Source organism: Mizuhopecten yessoensis, unplaced genomic scaffold, assembly GCF_002113885.1.
Source record: "Mizuhopecten yessoensis strain PY_sf001 unplaced genomic scaffold, ASM211388v2 scaffold1539, whole genome shotgun sequence".
Classification (NCBI taxonomy): Eukaryota; Metazoa; Mollusca; class Bivalvia; order Pectinida; family Pectinidae; genus Mizuhopecten; species Mizuhopecten yessoensis.
Genome location: NW_018404097.1, coordinates 2,128,473 through 2,145,904, shown reverse-complemented (window position 1 = coordinate 2,145,904; position 17,432 = coordinate 2,128,473). Strand labels below are relative to the sequence as shown.

The following is a 17,432-nucleotide window of genomic DNA, read 5'->3' as shown; positions in this document are numbered from 1 at the left end:
TTTTTTGTTTAAAAGTCGTTCTAGAAGCTGTTACATAAACAGGATTCTCGAACATTTCATACGTCTTCATTTGTCACTTGTGCAAAATTCCTTTTTATTTGAGTCAAAGAAGTAACATTAACGATAAAATCCCATATCACACTGGATCCTTACAACGTATGTTTGGAGGATAAGAATTACTTAAAATTGGTATATGGGCAAGGAAGTTATTCTAACAGTGTATAGACACATTGAGGTAGCGTTATACAGTAGCGTACCGTGGCCACCGGTGATATTTTTGTACGATGAATAACCCCTGTAATATTACATGCATCATTTTTGTTTTAAATCAGTACTAAATTGGCATATACATGATGAAGTGGACTATGCGGGCTTCACATTTAAAAAAAATCGAATTTGGTTTGAGACTACATATTTTGCCATTTACAAAATGTGTGTACACAACAAAAGCTTGCTTTTCATGTAGTCTATTTTTGTACTCAGCACATGTGTAAATATTGTTAAAAAAAATCCACCGGTATGACCTATGCTAAAACGTGAGTATTTCTGTTATCGAAAAGACGATATTTAAGTTAAGACAGGTGTTAGGAAAACAAATACCGCTTGTGTGGGTCAAATTTCGGGTTAAAAATCATGTTTTTTTGCAATTTTTGGCGGTTTATGATGTGGTAACCATCGTTTTCACAAGTCCCAAATCTAATCTGGGGAAATCACTTTTAAAAAAAATCATTCTTCTAAAAAAAAATTCAAAATGAAGTTCATAAATATATATATATATGTAGGTGTGTTGTGCAGGATGAATCCGCTATGCATGTTTATCTGAGACATGCCCTTTATTTTTAGGATCAGGCCATTTCTACTGTACTCTGCTAGGTAGGCCTATCTTAGGTTGTCAATGTTTTCAGAGCGATCTGCTCCTTTATCTATTTATTATGTTATGTTTTATTTAGTTCTAATATTGTGTAACTGTTCCGTGTTTTTCTAAGTCTTGACGAAGGAGTGAATCGCACCGAAAATCAAATGACAACATCATATATATATATATATATATGATGTGACACTAACAGTTGTATATATATATATAACAGTTAGTGTCACAGTTGGAATGACTTGCTTGCACCGTACATGTTTCGTATTAGATAGACTAAGATTTACTGTGAACCGACATACAGCTGAGCAGATGCTCCAGAATCAAGCCGGATATAACATACAAGATACAGAAACTCTAATAGGCGATACCGGGGTAAATTCGGCCCCAGGGTAAGTTCGACCACCCCTGATATTTTTGGTCTTGAGCAAATAGTTACAGACAACTTTTAGGATCTTAGCAATTCAGTTCAAAACTCAAATATTATTCATCAAATTACTAAAAAGGAGAAAGTTACTTTTAGGAGGGTAGAAAGAAAATAATTCCTTAACTTCTTTCCAGTTTTGAGAAATTGCTGTAAACCGAATTCCTTTTTACTCATTTCATATGATGGTACATGTCTAACATTGATTTTAGTATCGCTGTAATATACGAATTTATTGAAATATCAATTTTTGGGGCAGGTCTCCCCTTGTCCCATAATAAGGGTTTGGAGAACTATTACTTTTTTTCCTAACTAGGCAGAACATATAAAAATATCATATCGATGATACAAACAAGTAGCAAGAACGGTACAAATCAGAGAGCGCTAGAACTAATACACGCTTTCACCAAAACTCAGTCAGTCAAAGGAATCAATAAAGGCTACTTCGCGTTAATGCTTTTAATGATTTTTTGAAAGATAAACTATTAAAGAATTGTATGACTATTAATTAAATTAATTAATTTATAGAAAATAAGTACCATAAAAAGACATCGATTTTTTTTATGTATCAAGAAACTGGGACTGTTGCAAGACTATCAAATGCACATGATTATCTCCCCTGGCGGAACTGACGTGAACGGCGCAAAGTTTAAATGACGAGGTGGATCTCTGGTAAATAATACCACATTTTGTTGTATATTGTGGGATACATATTTGATTGAGACGTTGAAGATTTACCTATGATATTAATTAATGTTAATATATTAGTGAGAACTTTCCTGGGGTCTGAATTATATCAAATTTACTGTTTGCAATTTCTTTTCCCGCCGTCTCGTTCTCCCACATAACTGCCATACTGATTTAGTCTAAATAGTATTTTTTGGCTAATAGCCTATTTTTATAATTTAAACGTTTTCTTTTGCTTCGACGGATTGGTTAACATGTGCCCGTTATAATTGTTCTGTTTGAACAAGACTAATTTTCTCTGCTTATTGCAATCATTGTACCCAAGACTTCCGATACAGAAAAATGGTGAAGAATCTTGAAATTTAAAATATCAACACACTTGACACAAAAAGCAAATAATGTACAAGTTAAATGTTAGTCCAAATGCGGAAAGATTCTTAAACGAAAATTGCTGAAATATACTGTAATGTGGCCAAGCAGAGATCTAGATAAATAAACCTCAGGTTTTTTTTGAATTTTATAGTTTTCCTCTCATTCTTTCAAACCAAAACAAAAGAATGCCACAATACTTGCAGTAAAAAGTAGACATGTTATATTCTTTTAATAGTTAACATTGACGGTGCTTTCTTGTTCTAAAGTTGCTAAAATTGTTGAGGGAATTTAAAAAAAAGAGGCAAATATATTGCCATTAATTTAGATGGGAATTGACTTATTATTAGGAGTTGAAAAATGCACAGCCAGACGGGTTCAAACCTGGGACCCTTCAAAATTTTTAGACGGACGCTCTACCCGTTGAGCTATCTGGTCGCCAACGGTTGACCCAGTCCAATTCCGCTACATTATTATCAATCATAAAATCAGGTGGTACTGCAGCACAGTACATATATTGTGGTATTTGTTTTACCTCCCAAATCTCGATATATACTGTAAGTTAGGTCAGAAATGTGTCGTAAACTTGTATTGGTTATATTTTTCTTTTTGATTTTTCAGGTATAAAAGGCTGATAAATAATTTTAAAAAATGCCGTCCCAAAAGCAAATGAGTATGAAGGAAATCTTCAACCAATGCCAGAACAGCATGCAGGGACATGGTCAGCTGATAAAATCCCTTCAGAAAGTGTTCAAACAGGTAAATGTTGGAGTAGAGCACAAAAGCTCCTTGAAACTGAGATCAATGGGCCATTTGAGCAATTTTTCCATATAAAATCAAACCGGCTAAATTAAAACGGAGAAAGAAAGAAAAGGCTAAATTCAGTTTTTAAGTTAATTCAGCTCCAGAACTATGCTGGAGCAGGCAACTTAATGTTTTCCATTTTTTTGGCTGACAATAATTGGTAGATCTGGGTAAGGAAAATAATGGTATCAAATAACAGTTTGCAAGAGATGGTTATTATATCACAGATCATTAAAATAAAGTGACAAATTGTCTGAAGAGCAACATTCTCAAAAAAATGTATAGAAATCACTCAACTATTTGATGTTTCATATTTAAGATCAGGTTAGGGTATATATTTTTTAAACTGAATTTTGGCTCTCATCAGATATAAATGATCTTGAATTGCTTCATAGATAATCAAATTATATCATGCATTTAAATGGAGAAATAACTCTCTTCAAATATAATCTAGTTTGCATTGTGTTATTGATAATCTAAGCTATTTTACAGTGTTTTTTCCTCATTTTTGTACAGACTGAGTTTGCTGCTTTCTGGTCAGAATTTAACTTGCTGATGAAATATTCGATGATAGTATTCACTCGTGAACCAGCTATTGAAAGAACCATTGACTTCATCACTAAATTCATCACATCCATTGAGCCAGAGGAAGCTCCTCATGCTAGTGCAGACTCTACACTAGACAATGTCGCCGGAAATAACCTTCTCATGGAAGTCTTCACTTTTCTTCTTCAGGTATTGCATAGTACTACATTGTATTTACATGAAAAAAATAGTCATTTACTAGTACATAATGGAAAAATCTTCCCAACTCTGAAAGTAACTAGTAAGCATTGTATTTCAAAATTATTCTCAGCCAATGAAATGGAAGGTTTTCATTTATTTGCTGATCTTGCAATGATGAACAAATGTCTGTCTAATGGGCTTCCATATAATAATGATAATAATTTGAGGTTCTTATATATACCGCTTTATCATAACCTAGTTCGTAGGTCGTCTCAAACATCCAACAATCTAGCGCTGCCCAACCACGTACTTATTTACAGCTGAGTAGACTGGAACAAGCTGGCATGAATTAAATGTTTCAATAATCTTAAAGCGCCCAAGTTTGAGTACTCTTTTCTTAAATAGGAGTCAACTTTATTGAATTAATGAAAGACAACTTAAAGTGCAACTAGACACTTTTCCACTGACCAAATTATATACTGGTCTGTCCTCTGAATGGATGTCATAGGATCTGCCATGTTAAGACAATGATGATATTGAAACATGAAAAGCCCCCTACTCAGTGCTAAGGACAACAAAGAAGCTCCTGCTTTGTCTCTCATGATCATGCTGTAAGCAGTGAAAAACAGCTACTGGTAGTAATTTTCTTACAGGCAAAAACTTTGATCAATTGTAGCATGACCATATATTTTATTCTTGTTATGGAAACATCAAACGCCTATGTAGCACTTGTATTGATATCACTTTCTGTTTATATTATGCAAATTGGACCCCATTTTACAGGTTCACTCTGCAAAAGACAAAGCTGTGAGATTCCGATGTTGTCAGATTATCAACAAGATGCTAAGCAACCTTGGTGAGAATGCTCAGATAGACGATGACTTGTATGATAAGATCTATGAGAGCATGCTGGAGAGGCTTCGTGACAAGATGCCGGTGGTTCGCTTCCATGCTGTTATGGCACTGGCACGTCTCCAGGATCCACATGATGACAACTGCCCTGTCATTAAAGGTAGGTTTTATCATCCATTCTACATCTACTCTGCATTTTGGTATTCTGCTACCACTAGCCTTCAACTACTGGGTCGTGGGTTTGAGGCCTGTGTGGGGCAGTCACCAGGTACTGGCAGCAGGTCTGTGGTCTTTTGTCTGGATGCTCTGGCTTTCCTCCACCACCAAAACCTGCCACATCCTTAAATTACCATAGCTGTTCATAGGACATAAAACACAAGCAAACAAGTTATGTTGTCAGAAGAAATTTAGAAATTAAAGAAATATTTTATGCAAACCCTGTCTTAGCATTACAATTGAATAATTGGGATGAGAAATGCTACATCTCTTATTTGGTATTAAGCAGTACATATATGCATATCTATTTTGTTTTACCTTGAAGCCTACCTATTCCTGATCAATGCTGACACTAGTCCGGACGTCAGACGTGCAGTCCTATCCTGCATTGCCCCTTCTACGAAGACATTACCTGCTATCCTGAGCCGTACCAGGGATGTTAACGATACCGTCAGGAAGATGGCCTACATGGTGATGGGAGAGAAAGTCCACATTAAAGCTCTGTCTATTGCTCACCGTATCCAGCTTCTCCAAGATGGCTTGACTGACACTGCAGGTAACTGTGTGCAGATCTAGGGCCCTTACATTGATGGAAGCCTTTACCGGCACTTTCTTCTTAGAAAACTATAAGTTCACCTGGTCTGTCACTAACTAATTCATGGAAAATTTTAAGACCTGTTTGACTAGTCAAACAGTTTGGAAAGCAATATCTATTATTTCTAGACTGCACCAAAAGAATGTCATTTTGTTAAACAAGGAGTTTCATGGATTTAACATGGAAGGTGATGGGTGTGTGTAGTCCTACTTTAATATACAACTTGCTCATGATAAAATGACAGAGCTTCCAACTCCTTGACCAGTAGTGCTTTAGGTCAAACACAACATTGAAACAAGAGTTCTGATTGAACAACACCAGTTTGAAGTCTTCCAATCAGAACGCTTGTTTCATTGATGTGTTTGACTCGGAACAATGGGAGAGAAGCATGACAACCTATCCTGGACTGGGAAGCGCTACAGTATTTCTTTGCAATATTTTAGAAAAATACACGGACAAAATGCAATGAAAATATGACAACCGTGGAATTTAGCTGATCTCAAATAAGACCCAGATTTCTTACTAAAAAGGGGAAAAAACTTAGCTTGTCTCATTTTTAAGGTTTTAGAGTATAGTAAGGAAAGTTGTTTGTTTTAGACTCTGTTAAGGATGCTTGTGCTGCCAAGCTGCTACAGGCATGGCTTAGGATGTTGGAGGGCAATGCCTTGGAGCTGCTGACCAGTCTGGACGTGGAAACGTCCTCAGAAACCTGTGAGCTAGCACTGTATGCTCTGTTCAAACCATCACCACTCCAGGATTTGGTTGAGAAGTTTGATCTTCTTGATGAAAAGTATGTTCACTCTTATCTAGAAAATAAATGTATGTCTTTTCTCAGTAGATTTTAGAATATAAGTAGGTTGTACAAGTGAGAAAGATGTTTATCATCATTAAATCACAATTGATCACGAGTTGGATATTGTTTCTACCATTTATAATAACATTAAAGTAAATATAGAAAGTGTGATGTCATCCAACTTGAGGTGAAATAAATGCATTAATTAAACAATGGGCTTGGAGTGATGAAACCTATAGCAGTCATAAGAGAAACATTTTTGATTCATGTTGGTTGTAGTATCCTGATCCCGTTTGAGAAGCTGACCTGTGAGAGTGCTATGTACTGGCAGACTCTGTGTAAACACATCCACAGTAAGGGTACAGAGGGAGAGGAGGAGCTGGATAAAGTACTACCTAACTGTCTCAAGCTGTGTGAATACATTACAAGGTAGGAGTAACAGACAGTAGGAACCATACTTAGTTCTTTATACATGTCCTCTGTCTGAAGCAACGAACCTCAATGATGGTAACAAAACTCAATGATGTTATCTATCTGTGAATTTGTGGAAGGTATCAATCTAGGAATTGGGAGAACATATTTTGTTGTTGTCTGCAAAACTGAGGTGACATAGGGATAACTCTGTTGGTGGCAGCATCCTCACAAATAGTTTCCATACGATAGCTTTTTGAAGGAATGCTTAGATTTTTATGAAACTTTCCCATAATGATGTTCAATGACCCTCTCAAGTTTGAATATGAACTAGACCCGAAAAATCAAATTGGCCACCAGCAGTGACAGGTGCCATGTCCACTTCCGTGGAATTCCTGTTGTAAATTTAGCGGGAAATATTCCTATGTAGGTGATTTTTTACGACTAATAAAGATCAGTCTAGATAATTCCTTCATTGCAATATTATGTAAGTGGACAAATTTGGGGATGGTGGTTTATTTGCAGGTTTTTAAAGGAAATAGTGAATAATCAAATTATAAATTGTGTAGGGAAAACCAACTAAAATACAGAGGGGTGGAAACCATTAACTTGTATAAAAATGATACTTGTATAGAAAGACCTAGATTTAATCAAGATGTTATTTGCTTTATTTGATGGTTTATCATTTATGTGTACATCTAATTTAATGTGTCATCTTTTGTCCTGTTGTAGTTTTGTAGACAGTCTAAAGACAGTAGAGGACCTGGAAGATCAAGTTGAGAAAGAGTTTATTCTTAAGCAGTTATTGTTGCTTGTAGAACTCATGGAACTGGCAGACAATGCTTCCAGGTATACCATTTGTTATTGTAACGTAGACTTAAACCTGTCTAAAAAATTAGAATGAGTAGTCATGTTTTTCCATTCTGGCAATGAAGTACAATGTATAATTTCAATTGGTATTCATTCTCACTCGGCACACGTCAGAGTAGAGTGTTTTGAATGACTTTACTCAATTAGACATCAAAGTTCAAAGCGTTACTGTGTTAACAGACAATTTTAAAAGGAAAGTTCGAAGTATCAATTTCCTGAAATTGATCATGCCAAGATTTAACACTTTGTAAACTTTGAATTTGAAATGATAATTAAAATTTTGTAATATTACTTTTAATATTGAAGTGGCTGGGTATAAGTGATATGATTACATCACAGAGCAGGCCAAGTGAATAGGTTAATATTCATTATGAATTTATAATAGGGAACATTAGAAATTCAACTTGGAATATATTTTACTATGTGAAAATATTAAAATGCGGCAATTATTTCCAGGTGAAAGCAATAGGAGGTGTAGTGTTATAGAACATTCTGTGTATGTTTACAGGAAAGCTGTGGAGAAGTTGTTTCATGACATGTTGATGACTGACCACATCGGTCACCACCTGGTGAAGTATGTGGTGCCCCGCCTGTGTGGGCTCCACAGCAGTTCCGACGGGGCCATCAACTACTTCGCAGAGACTATATCTGAGATCCGTGAACCAATTACTGTGGTAGAGAAGGGCTTGGATGACGATGCAAGAAGGCAAAATGATATCAAGGTAATATTGTTGGAAAATAACCTGCATAAAGAGGACAGACAGTTATAAGAAAGTACCGATTTTTACATCACTTCATATTCTTTTATAATATGACTATTGTGTAAAATAATAATGGCAGAATTTTAGATTTTGGAAAGTGTGTTTTACACAACGGCCCAAACATTCTTGTGATAAAAATCATCTTACATTTTCCATGTCTTGAGATTTATGAAACTCCTCTGACACAATTTTTTTCATATTAGCTAACCTTAAAAGGGGAGTCTTATACTATATCAAGTAATAGTGAATCATCAATGTACCGTAAAACACTATAATGTGTCTTTATAAAAAGCTTTGTTTAAATATTCTGTCTTTAAATTGAACACTGAAGTGACCATTTCAGTTTGTCAGGAAGTTTTCTCTCTGGATCAGTACAAGTGCAGTTTAGAAATGATGATGGTTAAATTATGAATAGGTTGATATTCTCAGGAAATGTGAAGTGAAGATGACCTGTTGTTGATCCACTATGTTTGTTGGAACAGATCGCTGGCGTGAGGGTGAAGCTAAATCAGGCAAAAGAGGAGCTGGAGGAGCATGTTCGTAGCCAGGACTTCGCTAAAGCTGCAGAATTTAAAGCTCTCATCTCAGAACTGGATGCTGAAAAATCTTTACTATTGACTGCCGCAGAATCAAAACAGGAGGAGGTCAGGACAGAAAAGGTGAGTTACTTGAAAATATTGCAGCTTTTATAGCAATGCTTTTTCAACATAAGAATCTCTTAAAATTTGTGGTGACATTTTGACATTAAAAAATTACATCTTTTGCATTATGCTGCAGAAAAAATACTTTAACTTCATGATTTTAAAATGGCCCTCAAATGTTTCAACACTTTTCAAATCAGTTATATTGCCAAATGTTTAGAAAATGGTTAATAGGACTGTCCCATTTTAAAATACTGATGTCACTTGGAGGGCACCATCATAAGTAGTGGATTTAATTCATAATGTGATGTAAGCCTTACCTCCAAACACACTTACCACACAAATTGTTTTATTATGCCTTCGAATGGTAGGGCATGTTTTGAAGTGGAACAGTCCCCAAGTTGGCACATAGTTGCTATGATCTTTTCTTTCAGACTGATGTGGCAACCATCCTGAAGTGTCAAACTATAGTAGCAGAGATGTTGGAGAAACTCACCCTCAAGTCTATTAGTCCATCACTTCAGATGCTGATTGAGTCATTGGTATGTTATACAAAATGTTCCCCTCTTGACTGTCTTTTAGTTACCACTAAATGACTTTATCAGTTACCTACAGTTGATTGGTACATGTATATTATTGTGGTAATTCATATGAAGAGTCAATAACAATTTCAACTAGAAATTGTTGGCTAACAATTTGACGGGCTTTTCACTGTAAGGACTGATTTGGCCTTCTGTTAATAAACTGTGCAAGTCTACAGTAGCTGACTGAGTAGTGTGGGATTCCCAGAGTTGAAAGGACGTCAGAGAAAGACTGGATAAATATAGGCAGCCAATGGGCAGTGTTGTATACGAAGGTAGTCCGTAAAATATAGTCCGTCCACTATGTATGAGGATGGTGAATTGAAAAAGGTTTTTGTCTATATCGGTTGTGTTTGCCATGCCAAAGACAGGCTGATGTTTACCCACCGCAGTAGAGATGTAAACTGTCCCTACTTTTAAGATTGAGAGTGCGTAGTAATCGATGTAGTATAGCCAGCGTGTAGTCGATGTCTTGATATAAATCAAAGTACTGAGAGTACTGAAAGCACTTCACAATCGCACAAAAATGAAAACGGTTTTTGACTTTCAATTTTGAAATTATATTTAGAGTAGGTCAAGGTCATTCATTTGCATACACTTTAAAGCCCTTCATTCAAGCATGCTTCTTTGCCAAACATCGTTACCCCGGAATTATTGGTTATTCAGAAAAAGTGGTTATAATATTTTTACACATATGACCTCTGTGACCTTGAAAGTCATTCAAGGTCAATCATTTTTTCAAATTTGATAGTCAATCATCTGACCATGTTAATGTATTAAATAGTAGGACTCTAGGCCTTGTAGAACTTTAGAAGAAGTTTTTTGAAGTCATTATCTTGAAATAGCACATATGAAGTTTGTGACCTTGATGGTGACCTTGATAGTTGATCAATGTCAACCATTTTTTCAAAACTAAGACCCCGACATCTCAGAATCTTTATTATTAAATATCAAGACTCTAGATCTTGTGAAACTAAAGAAGAAGATTTTTTAAGGTTGGTACCCAATATAGTGCATTTTAACTTTGACCCCTGCCGAAAACCGGAAGTTGACATTTTTCGTTAAAACAGTATGAAAGAAAAAGTTTGCCCTTGACTATCTCTATATGATATCCAAAGATCAACCTCGTGTTTGATATCGTTAACGAAATATATTGGTATAGGCTGTTAACCAATTAGAGTTTGTGGTGGCCATCTTGGAATATTAATGGCTCCAAAAAGTAACATAAGTTGGTAAGGGCCCCTAGAGGAATACATATATTAATTGTGGTTAATATTGCAATGGCAGAATTGGAGAAGAAGATCGTTGAAGTTTTAACATATTGTCAGCATTTTAAAAGATCAAAGGAAATATTCAAAATGGCGTACAACGTTAACGGTAAATGTTCCAGAAAAACTAAAGACATTAAATTCATCGGAATGGCATTCTACATTGATCTAATGAAGCATTTAAAAAAAATGTGAAAATTTAATGGTTTAAAAAAAATGGTGACCTTTGACCCAACAGCAAGCTTTTTTATTTGACCTTTTTTCAAAATTACGGACTGACCAAAAATTTAGCCCTGAAGGTTATCTACCTATAATATAATTGCATCAATTCTGTAACTTAAACCGTTTTTGAGTTATGGCCATTTTACGATTTTGACCTATGACGTCATGGCGGCCATATTTAATTTTTGACCTACTTGCAAATGTTGCTTGATCAGCTTCAGACCTTTTCCTACAACATACCTAAAAGACTATAAACCTATCTTTTACCAATCAAAAGAAACAGAATTCACAAAGTACGGAAGAAGAATAATAAGAATAAGAATAAGAAACATAACAAAAACAATAGGTCTTTTCACCAGTTGGTGAAAAGCCCTAATAATATGATGTGAATATTTAGTGAAGCACAGTTTGAGGGAGTGACTAGCTATAGTATAGCTTAAAAACTTTGCTATGTGTTAATAGTCATGGATACAATAGAACCTGGTATATTAGTTCTGACAGTGAATGATTACATGACTGATGGCAAAAAAAAAGTATCAACAAAATAAATAGTATTAATGTAACAATAATATCACGAAAGAAAATATTCCCCACATGTTTCACATTATAATGTAATGTTTGATCATCCTAGTGGTAATACTGGAACCTAAAATAATCCCTGATTGATATTTATATTGACCCTTTGGTATTGTATGTAGTTGTTACCAGGTATCCAGAGCGAGGACAGTCGTCTGCGTACTGTTGCCCAGCGTGCCCTGGGACTGTGTTGTCTGATCAACCAGGACCTGGTTCTCCAACATCTGCCACTCTTCATGCAGGTCTGTATACACAACAGAGAACATCTTGCATCCGTCTACTCTTACATTTAAATTATATCTGTGTTTCTTGAATTATCTCCCTAAAAAAAAAAATGACTTGTTGAACTGACAAAATTGAATTATAAATCTAGAATGAAAGTGATTTTTCAATTATCTTTGATAACCTTAATTTTAACTCAAAATAGGGAAATGGCCATGCATCTCCTGTCTATGATTTATATATTGATAAATCTTAGATACTGATTGATTTTGATGTTGTACACAGGTAAAAGAGCTACAGATACTAGTAAAAGCAATCAGTGTCTGATTCATTCATCAGATTTTGCATTTTGCTAGGTAATATTACTATGTGTTCATATAAGACTGATTTTCTTTACTCCCTGTTCTTGGTTCCTTGAATGTTTCTATAGATGAGTTTATGATTTGTGAATAGGCCTCCAAAATAGATGAAGAGGAGGTGCGAGCTACCGCCCTGTCAGTCATGTTTGATGTCCTCCACATGCACGGTATGGACGTGATCCAGAAGTCCGCCTCTGACGCTGACAACTCAAGTGAGGCAATGGACACTAGCTCTGGGGCTCCTTCTTCCCCTGGAACTACAGAGGAACAGACAAAGGACCAGGACAGCCAGAATCACGCCTCCAATCTAGTGGCTTTTCTCAGTGGATTTCTCGACTGTGATGTTAGTATTTGACCTACTGACTGAATAAGATTAAAACAATACATTTTCAGTCCCTTGAATCTTGATTTCTGTAGGCAGGTTTTTGTGAGAATTACAAAAACATTGAGCATATGTGTATGATGCAATCATAAGTATTTTCAGCTTGATGACTATTAATGTATATTTACCTGTCGATGAAAATTGAGCACCATAAGAGAGAGTTATAGCCATCATATACAAATTTCATAATAGTTAAAACTTATAAAAAACTGGAATATTTCCTACTGTTTCCACACGTTAACAAAAACAGGTAAAGATTCCTAGGAAGAATCCATTGCATTAAATGATAACTTTTAGTTTGTTACTCTTGATTTACCAACATGGATTGATTGGTGTTTAAATCCTCACTGTTTATTACATACAGAGCTCAAAACTACGTACCGTAGCTGCTGAGGGCCTAGCCAAGCTGTTGGTGTCTGGCAGGGTTGTCTCCCCTAAGATCCTGTCTCATCTGATCCTGCTGTGGTATAATCCCCTAACAGAAGATGACACACACCTCAGACATTGCCTAGGCACATTTTTCCCTGTCTATGCCTTTGCTGGCAGGTCAGTTGTCCGATCTCATTTTAAGTAAAATTGGTAAAAATAAAACAACTCTTATGGAAAGTAAGGTAGAAAGAGTGATCAATACAAGATTTGAAAGAGACAATATAAAATGTGCTGATATGCTTTGAATGACGTCTTCTCCCAAAGTACTGTGTAGACCACAACCAAATTGTAGTGGTAGCATTCTTAGTCTATGGTGATCAAAAGAACTAGAAATTAAGGAACTAACCCACATGAAGGCTGATAAGCCAGGTAAAAATGACATCTGGTAACTACTGGGCATCTTTCAACAAATTTATACCATTAACATGTTTTAAAAGTCCATTGGAATTTTTTAAAAATTGGACAGAGCAAGTGACTAAACAGTCCTAGGGGCTTGAGTAGAAAGATATCATTAATGTTTAACACAGAAAGAAAAAAAATACTTCAGAATATACTTGCATTGCTGGAATGATTTGATTTTTTAAAACTGGAACTGATGCTTGCCTAATGCAGATCTAATCAAGAAAAAGTGGAGGAAGCATTCATGCCGACACTGAAGATCTTATTGAATGCCCCGATGTCCAGTCCTCTGGCTGAAGTGTCCGTTGAGAATGTGGCCGAACTCTTCATACAGCTCACCAGCACCAAACTCCTCCTTCACAACCAAAACCAAACTGTTGATGTAAGACAGTCACCTCGTAACTGTTTATAGATGAAAAATATCAAAATTCATTAACAGACTTGCATTAAACTTGGTTAACTTGCTATATCATAACCTGAAATAACTTTTATGTAAGTCCATTTTGCTGTAGTGTTTCCAACATTATATCTTAATTATGTCAATGGCTCTTTTTCCTTAACATTGAAGCATAACTTCTTCTAACATTTCATTATTTTCAAGTATCTCATTATAAACTGTACATTTTTTTTGCATTATATCTAGGTCTTCTATTACCTAACTAATACTAGGTCCAAGACATTACTGTCTTTGACTGCACTTAATACCCTTACAATGATAACACCAGCCTAGTTTTTCTTGCATTTAATACTGTTTCACTTACTTTTAGGAAAACCCAAGCCATGCCAATGTTTCCCTGGCTATATGTAATGAAATCTTGAGTAACCCAGACTCCTTCAGTCTGAAGCTGTGGGTGAAGATCCTGAACCAACTGGAACTAGGAAAAGAGGATATCATCTCTAACAAGGAAACATTTGTCCTCCTACAGAGAATCACTGAGGCAAGTGCTTTATCATTTATTGTTTCAAATAGAATTCAAAATGTTACACTATTTACAGAAATAGAAATAAAATTGATTAATCTAGTCATGGAAAGCGTTTTATTAACTCCATAACTTATAGTCTGCATAATGTGTTATACTTTTAGTTTGAAGATAGCAAGAAGGAGCAAATGCAGTAGGCAAATTAAATTTCAACTTAAAACATCTATAATAGTCTGATTACAAAACTTGTGTGAGGGCTTTTCCACCCAAATTCCCCAGGTATTTCTAGGGGAACCACCTATAGAATTTAATAATTTGCATATGAGAAATAATTTCCAGGTAATTCAACCATGGACAGAAATGATTTATTTTGGAGTCCTTGTGTTGGTAAATTCTTAATGCTGTTTGATCTTTGATATAGAAGGCACAGTAGTCTAGTGGTAGAATGCTGGGCTTGTGACGGAAGGGTTGCAGGTTCGAGTCACGTAACTGTTGTATTTTTGAGCAAGATACTTGACTTCGCTTGTTCCAGTCTACTCAGTTGTAAATGAATACATGGTTGGGCAGTGCTAGAATTGTATTTAGATGTGAGTGCCGAAAAAGCAGCACCAGCTTTCTGGTCCCTGGGGAGTTTTGAAAGGCATTGGCTGGTTGCAAAGGCCCTATAACCACGGATAACAATTTGTGAAATACTTTGAAACGACCTACAAACTAGGTTGTGATCAAGTGGTATATAAGAACCTCAAATTAATGTTATTATTATTGATAAGTTACAAAGATAACCCTATGATCTTTACAGGTGATTAAGGACAAGCAGTGCCTCAAGTCTGTGGAGAGATTCCAGGAGTACCTCCGCAAGTTGTTGCCCGAGGAATTCTTAGCAGATATTGAGAACCAGGCACAACAAACAATGGAAACGGGTATTGTAAACTATTAGCAAACTCACATTTCAGCCCTCTGCAGTACACTATCTCTATTCAGGATATCATAAATCAATATGCCAACCTTTTTAAAGTATCCTTTATATATGAAAACAGGTTCTTTTGTAGTATTGTGTACAAAAGGTCTTTAAGTAAGACAACTGCTGAAATAAGTATGTTTACGCTACTAGGTAGGTACTGTGTGTACTTTAAGAAATCTTTGATTTATTTGATATCAGTCAGAAATGGATCATTAATAATAGAATCAATGAAATAAGATGGTGTCGAAATGATCCCGAAGCAACAGTCATGGATCATAGTTGACAAAAAATTGTAGATGGAAAATTGTCAGCTAGTTAAAACAGTAAGGTGTTCTAACAAACCAAAGTTTGCAGTGCCAAGTGTCCTCGGTACCGTACAGTGGAAATGTTGCAGGTGTGGACATTTTCATGCTAGTAAAGAAGTATAAAAATATTCACATGCAGCTATTTGTTTTTAGAATTGATGTTCAGAATGTGTAGATTTCAGAACCATTGCCAGCACAGATATTTCCATTTTAACACTAATTGTTCATGACCTTGTTTTTGTTCCAGAGGAAGCAGAGAAAACAGATGTGATAGCTGATATAACGGCAGCTGCTTCTAACCAGACCGTACTTAACGAGAGTATCCTCAGCATGGCTGACACCAGCTCCTTCTTCCAGGAACCAAAGCCTATCCGACGCACCACAGGTACACCCCCAACCCTTCCAGCCCACCCACCCCTCCGAGCATCACTGATGTATTTACCTGTATGTAAAATCCTATGTCAACATGGAGATACAGTCGAACCTCGTTATCTCGAACTCTTATAACTCGAAGACCTTGTTTATCTCGAAGAATCTGTCCAGTCGCCGGCAAAATCTTTTCTTTATCTTAGTAAATAAAACTCTGATAATTTGAACCCTGAAAACTCGAAAAACTTGGATACCTCGAAGTAAGATACTAGTTTCAATAGCGTAAATCCGACATCGTGTTCGAATTGCATTTCGTAAATTATTTATTCTTTGATACAAATGAAACGCAAAGCTACGGCATTTCGCCATTATGTGTTTATGAACATCTTTCGTAAGTAGACTAGCATGAAATCGGTTCAAATAATTTACGATAAAGCACTGTAAAGTGTGCTGACTGTCAAAACCATGTTGTTCATAAGAAAAAACAAACTTCATCAATGTTGATCAACAGTATTCTGTACGTACACCCAAACTGACGACAGTCCAAACCGGAAAATTGGTCACAAAGCATGGTCATGCATAAAAGAGTTCCACAGTTAAAATCACAAAATAGGACAGCTTCACGGGTTCATGTTTTTATACGACTGTAAAATTTGACGGTAGTATTATGGTATGGCGTCCGTCTGTCCGGCGTAAACTTTGTTTGTTCGGCAATCTCTTCCTACATTTTTCGACCGATCTATTTGAAACTTGGAATACATTATAATCATGATATGAAGTTGTGTCTCCCTTAAAATAATTTTGAATCAACAGTTTTTTCAAAAGTTATTGCCCTTTGTTCATTTCAGTATTTGATTTTTGTCCGGAGATCTTCTCCTACATTTTTCAACGGATCTTTTTGAAACTTGGTATACATCATAATCATGATATGAAGTTGTGTCTCCCTCAAAAGAATTTTGATTCAACAATTTTTCCAAAAGTTATTGCCCTTTGTTTATTTCAGTATTTGATTTTTGTCTGGCAATCTCCTCCTACATTTTTAGGTCACCTGAGCTTTAGCTCAAGTGACCTATTGCTATCCGTTTTCGTCCGTCGTCGTCCGTCGTCCGTTAACATTTTACATTTCAAACTTAAAGGGGCATCACGCTGAAGTAACTTTTTTTTTGGTCTTTTTTCCAAATACTACATAAACATATCAAGTGAGACTCCTTATGGAAAATAACGATCGGATTTGGCTGAAATAGATTCATAAAAATGATTAAATCTAAGATAATCATCGGTATTTCTACCTGTCTGACCAACGTTTTGTTCAGGGATTTCCCTCTACTAGCGCATGCGCATAGCACACCATTTCTTTGTAAACAAAATGACTGGCCGTGTGAAGTAAGCGAAAGAAAAGTGTTGTACCGTGTCAGCTACGAA

At 35.8% G+C, this 17,432-nt stretch overlaps 1 protein-coding gene across 1 annotated transcript in view; it reads left to right on the top strand.

Annotated features, from left to right (window-relative positions):
- Positions 1-1,914: 1,914 nt before the first annotated feature.
- LOC110465022 (condensin complex subunit 3-like) overlaps positions 1,915-17,432 on the top strand; it is a 24,960-nt gene continuing 9,442 nt past the window's right edge. Inside the window, exons 1-18 of the mRNA XM_021520587.1 lie at positions 1,915-1,964; positions 2,970-3,107; positions 3,669-3,887; positions 4,662-4,890; positions 5,272-5,502; positions 6,139-6,331; positions 6,614-6,763; positions 7,478-7,594; positions 8,124-8,337; positions 8,859-9,035; positions 9,452-9,559; positions 11,787-11,906; positions 12,340-12,588; positions 12,992-13,173; positions 13,669-13,837; positions 14,223-14,393; positions 15,175-15,295; positions 15,889-16,026. Of these exons, the coding sequence (XP_021376262.1) occupies positions 3,000-3,107; positions 3,669-3,887; positions 4,662-4,890; positions 5,272-5,502; positions 6,139-6,331; positions 6,614-6,763; positions 7,478-7,594; positions 8,124-8,337; positions 8,859-9,035; positions 9,452-9,559; positions 11,787-11,906; positions 12,340-12,588; positions 12,992-13,173; positions 13,669-13,837; positions 14,223-14,393; positions 15,175-15,295; positions 15,889-16,026 (2,896 nt within the window). The 5' untranslated portion in view covers positions 1,915-1,964; positions 2,970-2,999. The remainder of the gene's footprint in view (positions 1,965-2,969; positions 3,108-3,668; positions 3,888-4,661; positions 4,891-5,271; positions 5,503-6,138; positions 6,332-6,613; positions 6,764-7,477; positions 7,595-8,123; positions 8,338-8,858; positions 9,036-9,451; positions 9,560-11,786; positions 11,907-12,339; positions 12,589-12,991; positions 13,174-13,668; positions 13,838-14,222; positions 14,394-15,174; positions 15,296-15,888; positions 16,027-17,432) is intronic.